The sequence below is a fragment of the Benincasa hispida genome, chromosome 2, assembly GCF_027475165.1.
Source record: "Benincasa hispida cultivar pf3 chromosome 2, pf3_genome.v1.1, whole genome shotgun sequence".
In the NCBI taxonomy this organism is placed as follows: Eukaryota; Viridiplantae; Streptophyta; class Magnoliopsida; order Cucurbitales; family Cucurbitaceae; genus Benincasa; species Benincasa hispida.
The window spans coordinates 34,526,578-34,532,949 of record NC_143479.1 but is presented as its reverse complement, the minus strand read 5'-3'; the positions used below and the strand labels follow the sequence as shown (position 1 = coordinate 34,532,949).

The 6,372-nt window shown below is 31.8% G+C and overlaps 1 protein-coding gene across 1 annotated transcript; it reads right to left on the bottom strand.

Annotated features, from left to right (window-relative positions):
- Positions 1 to 225: 225 nt before the first annotated feature.
- Positions 226 to 6,033, bottom strand: LOC120071926 (GDSL esterase/lipase At5g33370-like). The gene is made up of 5 exons (XM_039024363.2): positions 5,585 to 6,033; positions 5,358 to 5,485; positions 3,650 to 3,892; positions 810 to 1,065; positions 226 to 663 (listed from the first exon to the last, which is right to left on the bottom strand). Exons 1-5 carry the CDS (start codon positions 5,823 to 5,825, stop codon positions 431 to 433), a joined length of 1,101 nt encoding a protein of 366 aa, XP_038880291.2. The 5' UTR covers positions 5,826 to 6,033; the 3' UTR covers positions 226 to 430.
- Between the last annotated feature and the right edge of the window lie 339 nt (positions 6,034 to 6,372).

The window sequence follows — 6,372 nt, the reverse complement described above, 5'->3', positions numbered from 1 at the left end:
AGTAAAAAGAAGAGAAGATTGAAATTACTATCTTGATAAAATAATACCACTATGTATATATTTTCAAATTAGCATCTCTTCTATTAACAAAATATATATATATATTTTTACTCTAAATTTGATAAAAAAAAAAATTAAAAAACTAAAAATTACTATCTGACTTAAAAACTATAATATGTAACAACCACATCACATTCTCAATATACATTTTAGTTGAGTCAATACTAGATAGAAAAAGAGAGAATACTATATATATAGAATGTTGTCAATTGAAAACAGGCCCATTCTTTTGATGAAGCCAACAACACAAAACTAAACATAAACCAAAGCAAATGTTACATTAAAGATAGAGAGAGACACATATATAATTCCAAACCCACAAGAGTTTTGAAAGGGGTGAGGGTAAAAAGGACATTTTGGGTCATAGTCTTCAAGTGGTAGAATCCAATTCAAGAATGGTAGTGAGGTTCATAGGGTACATGTATTGGGTTGTGCCTGAAAACATTTGTTTGACAATGATCCCATTTGCCTTTTGAGAAGGATGAAAGGCATCCCAAAAGGCATATGCATCTCTGTTGGAACATAAGTTTGATGCCACTGTGCAAAGCCCTAATCCATTGTATGGCCCTTGTCCACAACATGCCACTTTTGATGTTTCAAACCCTGCATATTATCATTTAATTTAACATTATTTCACACTATGTATTAACATTCTAAATGCCCTATTGTATCATGTGAATTCCTAGGCAAGTTTTAGTAAATTACTATAGCTTAGAATAGGTAAAGGAGATATATATATATATATATACCAAAGGCTTGAGGATTGGAGATGAAATCATTGTGCATTTGTTGAGTATTAACAGCCACAAACACATTGGAACCAAGTTGGGTGTTGAGTCCTTTGACCATCTGAAGAAGCTGTGGATTATACAGCGCCGCCGCTCGCTGCAGCTCTGCTGAACACTGCCCGCCGCTACTTCCTCGCATTGCCAATTCTGCAGGGACACACCCGAGTGGCCCCGTCCCGGTAACCATAACTCGTCGCGCCCCGAGCTCGTAGAGCCTCTGCATCATTAAATTTCAACTCACATCATCCTGTCATTTTACTTCATTACTTTTGGAGTCCTCTCATGCAAGGTTTTTCTTTTCATTCAAATTACAAGACATAAATAAATTAAGGAAAGAAGCTTGAAATTAAGACAGTTGGAGCCCATTTAAATCAATTGAAGAGATAATTAATTTTATGTGGTTTTAAATTCATTTAAATATTTGAAAGAATTTAATTTATATAAAATTGATGGATTTTATGTCATTTAATTTTGAATTTTGAAGCCTAAATTACGGTAATTTGAGAAGTTAATTGATTTATTAATTTAATAGAATCTTTGGAGATTTTGGAGATTTTGGAGATATTGTGTAAAATATTTTATTTATCTTTTTAAAATTTGAAAGAAAAATGAAAGAATTTGGATTTATTGAAATTAAAAGAGACTGGAAAGAAACAGAAAATCGGAGAGGAAGCAATTTGATTTTCAGCGACAACTTCCACAAAATTATCGATTATTGGAGTTTGAACCGTTGGATCGCGCTAAAATTTAGTCAATCTGTTCGGGACATAGAATTTCATTTTGAACGTTTGGATAGTTGTTTAAAGCTCAAGTTTGTCCATAATTACTGCTGAATAGAATCTATTAAACTGAAAATTTCCCTTCTCTCTCACTCTCGCAAACCCTCTTCATGCAAGACCCTCATTACCAGCCATTAGCCTAAAAAATTTATGTCGTCCAATAGCAACACCCGCCGCCTGTCTATGGTTGCCACCGTCGCTGGCGCCATTGTCACCGAAATTGTTATCTTGAGTAAGTTATTTGGTATTTTATAGGTTTTCTTGGAAGATCTTGAATACCCATCAAATTTTGATTTAAGTTTTGGCTCACCCATATTGTTTTGACGTTGAAATTGGGTTTTATAGACACTCAACGTGCTTTCCAATAAGATTAAAACTGTTAGGCATTATTATTTTTTTTTTGTTGGTAAGGTTTGGGGTCTTTATTGAGAATTTATGGATACCCACTAAGTGTCGGCTTAACTTTTGTTTTAATTGTGATTTTTGGAGGTTAGATTAAAATGTCTAAAGTTGTAGTCTATTAAAGTTAAAGGTTGATTTTTGTGATATAATTGTTGGATTGTGTTGATTTTGAAGCTTTGAAGTGGTTTTGGGATCAAACCATGTGTTGAATAAGTTGTTTGGAGACATTCGGGTTAAGTTATGATTGGAATCATGTCTTAAATGATGGAATTAAATTTGACTTTTGGTATCGGGTTTGATTCAAGAATCGAAAGATTTTGAGGTGTTGTTCACTAAATTTGAGATCAATTTCGAAACAATTTGGGTAAGTAATTGGACTTTGAAACTAATATTTGATCTTAATGGATGATGTAAATTGGGTGATTGGGAATTTTGGCCTTATTTTGGAAATCCAAATTTTTGGTTTATCACTTAGGACTTGGTTTGTGAGCTTTTGGGCAAATAAAAGTAAAGGTTGTTTGAGTTTGTATTGACTAAAACTTTAGGTAAGTGTCCTTCTACTGGTTCATCTTCGAACCAGTCGTCCCTACCACTTGGACTGCTTATTTAAGATTACTTGAATTGCTTACTGAAGAATATATGGACTGGTTACTTAAAATTACATGGACTATTTCTTGAGACTGTTCAGACTGATTCGATTGATTATTCTAGACTATTTGGATTTATAATTTATGACTGATTGAACTGCATGACTTAATGGCATTGACCAACTGGATTGGATTATTTTGTCTACAATGATTGTACTGTTGATTGAGGATATATATGAAATTTTACCCCTAAGATAAATGACTGTAAAATACAATACAGGAGTTATATGAAAACTGATGCATGCTAAGTTATAGGGTTCTTGTTAGTTTCTCCTATCTAGACAGGTGTACACATATGACTGTATATGTGCACATTATGACTAATTTGTGGACCTTCGGGTTACACACTATGATTGTTTTGTGGACATTCGAGTTACATAATATGACTGGTTATGTTTCTTTAGGTTCATGTTTATGACTGATTTGTGGACCTTCGGGTTACACACTATGACTGATTTTTTGACTTTCAGTTTACACACTATGACTGATGCGTATCCTTTGGGATCATGTTTATGACACATATGTGACCCCTTCGAGATCACTACGACTGATATGATAGGTGTACACTGATGCCCATATAAACTAGCTAACCGGTAACCTAGAGGGTCCAGTAATGGGTCACTTATTGAGTATTGTTATACTCATCATTGCTTTCTTTATGTTTTTTAGGGAATAACAGGAACAGGTTGGCGAGTGACAGATAGGACCCGTGACAGAGCCATAAGGGGGCAATAGAAATCGCCTCCGCTCAGTCTATGTGTTTGTTTTTAGAATTTGAGTAAGAATTTAACTATTATACTTAAGAAAGAGACAAATTATGAAAAGAAATAGAGAAGAAATAGACTTAAATTACAAAACCAAATAAAAAAAAACGGAATGATTAATAAACGCGACCATAATATTTTATTTACTTGTCAAAATTTATTTGTTTGAAAAATGAATGGTAATAGAATATAATGAGAAGAGATATTACGAGGAGTAGCTTTCGATACTCGACGATGAGGAGGTTGACGTAGTCGGGGAGAGCGTATTGGCGTGACCTGGCGGAGAAGGGGACAAGATAGTAATTATTGACGAAATCATTGCCCCCGACGGTAATTAGCACCAAGGCTCCCTTCACCAGTTGCTTTGTTCTTTCATCTCCTATTATCCTTCCAACTCTTCTTTGGTACTCTTCGAAGTATTCAAATTGCCTAAACATTCTAATTATGTTTATCTGCATTCACCATGTACCTTAATTATTCCAACCCTTTTCAAATCTTCAAATCACAACCCAAAAAATAACAATAATAATAATTTTCATCTGAAAAAATAGAATTCGTGAATGATTCATTACATACAACTTAAATTCCACCTAATTTTATGCTTCCATTTTTCGTAAATTTTTTTTTTAACAACTCATATTCTAATTAAGTTTTTTCCATAATAATAATAATTTTTTCATGCACGAAATTTTTTTAATTTATAATGAAAATGTTTGTATGTATATTACATATATATATATATATATATATGAAAAAGAAAATCAAGAAGAAACTAATAATATATATTAAATTTGAGATTTATTGAAAAATTTGTAGGGACCAAAATTGTTGAATGAGGACAAAAATGATATTTAAACCTTTTAATTATGAACAATTCTTTTATTTTATTTTTTTCTAAAAAGTCAAATGTAGGAATTATTTGGTAAAAATGTGTCGATTATAGATGCTATTGAACTAAATAGTTTTGTTCTTTTCCTAATTTTTTTTTAAAAAAAAAAAAAAAAAAAAAAACAGCTGCTCACGTGTACTATGTTATCACTTTTGTAAAGAATTATCACCGACTAACTTGACCTTATATTATATGATAGTTATAAATTCTCATATTCTTCCTTAATGTCATCTACCTTGGTGTATTCATTGTCCAAGGTGGCACATTTTTTTAAATAAACATTTATAATAGTTAAAAATATCATTTCAATCCCTAGTCTTTATATACTTTTAAATGACCTAATTTATGTAGTATGACAGATACAAATAGTAGTATATTGCGGTCTATAATAAATAAATAATAAAATTTTACTATATTTATAAATATTTTGATTCATTTTTTTATATTTGAAAACAATCCTAAAATACACAATAAATTGAAATTGAACCTAGTGAAATAAAAAAAAAAATAGTATTTAAATTAAATATAAAACTCACATTTTTATAGTCCGACATTCTTAAAAAAATAATAATAATAAATAATGGTCACCAAAGCCAAATTTGGTTAGAGTGAAAGGAAACAGTCCTAAAAAGACCCATAAGTGGAAACATATTTAAATAACAATATTTTTCAAAAAGTATTTTCTATTTTCTTCATATTCTTTTTTCCATAAATGGTCTATATTTAGAACACAGCTAAAACAAATAACCTTTGCAAGTTTTTATCACAGTTAGTAAAAACATTTCTGAAAAGGAGGGGAAAAAAAAGGCCATCTTTATTTCTATTGTCATGATTTATTTTGTAGCCTCATTCACATATAATTTTTCACCAAAATTAAGGGGAGAATGTAATAATACAGTGTTAGTTTTCAATATAAATTATAAAAAACATTAAATTTAGACAAAATAATAATAATAATAATAATAATAGTAACAAAATAATTAAAGGCTTCAACACATCAAAAATCAATATTCATAATTTAGACATACAAACTGTATTCCAGTGTCATTCAAAATGCCAATGCCAGCAGAAGCAAAATTCGCGCCGTCCAACATCCTTCGACCGTTGAACTCCGGGCTCAAATACGGCAGTAAGAACTCCGAACCGAGTTGCTGACCTAAATATCACGTTAAGAATATGAATTTAAGATCAAATTGAGAAAAGAAAAAAAGAAAAAAAATCAATTGAAAGTAGAATGAGATAAAATGAACCCAACTGATATAGTCAGGGATGTTAAGGCCATTGGAGAAGCGACCAGTGGCACGGTGCGTCGGGAAATCAATGCCATACGGATACGAATCCGCTCGGGCAGTGGTGGCAAGGTAGTTGTTGTTGCCATTGTCAACCAAAGAGTCTCCAAAGACGAAGAAAGCTCGCGCCGCCTCGGCTAATTGGGCGGTTAAAGCTGCCAATGCCAGCACGACGCCGAGAGCAACGAGAGACGAACGTGCTGCCATTGAACCCGACCCGAAAAGAAAAGTTTGAAATGAAAGAATTGGGATGTGAAAAATGGAGGGGAGTTGAAAGGATGTTATATAGAAAGGAGAGGATGGGTGACTGTTTAATCTGTCAATGTTAAATGGTACATTTTTCTTCTTTACATTACACTGCCAGCCAAAAAAGGGTATAGAGAGAGTGTGTGTGAGTGAGCTGAAAAAATTGGGTGTGATGTGGCCAAAGAAAGGATCTTTGAACAGTTTTAAGGATGTGGTTTTATTTAATAGCTAGAGTTTTTGGATGGGTAATTATTATTATTCAAAATTTTTCTATTGAGTTTTCATCGTGACAAATTATTTATCTAAATTAACAAAAGTGTAGCTCAACAAATATAGTGTTCATACTATCAACCTCGTGATCTGAGGTTTGATTTCCCCTAATATATATGCTTTTCAAAAAAAAATTATTTATCTAAATTTCAAAAATAAAATCCATTTTTTTCATATTTTTCTAATATAAAAATATTAGCTAAGTTCTCAAAATGTAGGCGATAGTAATACTTTTTCT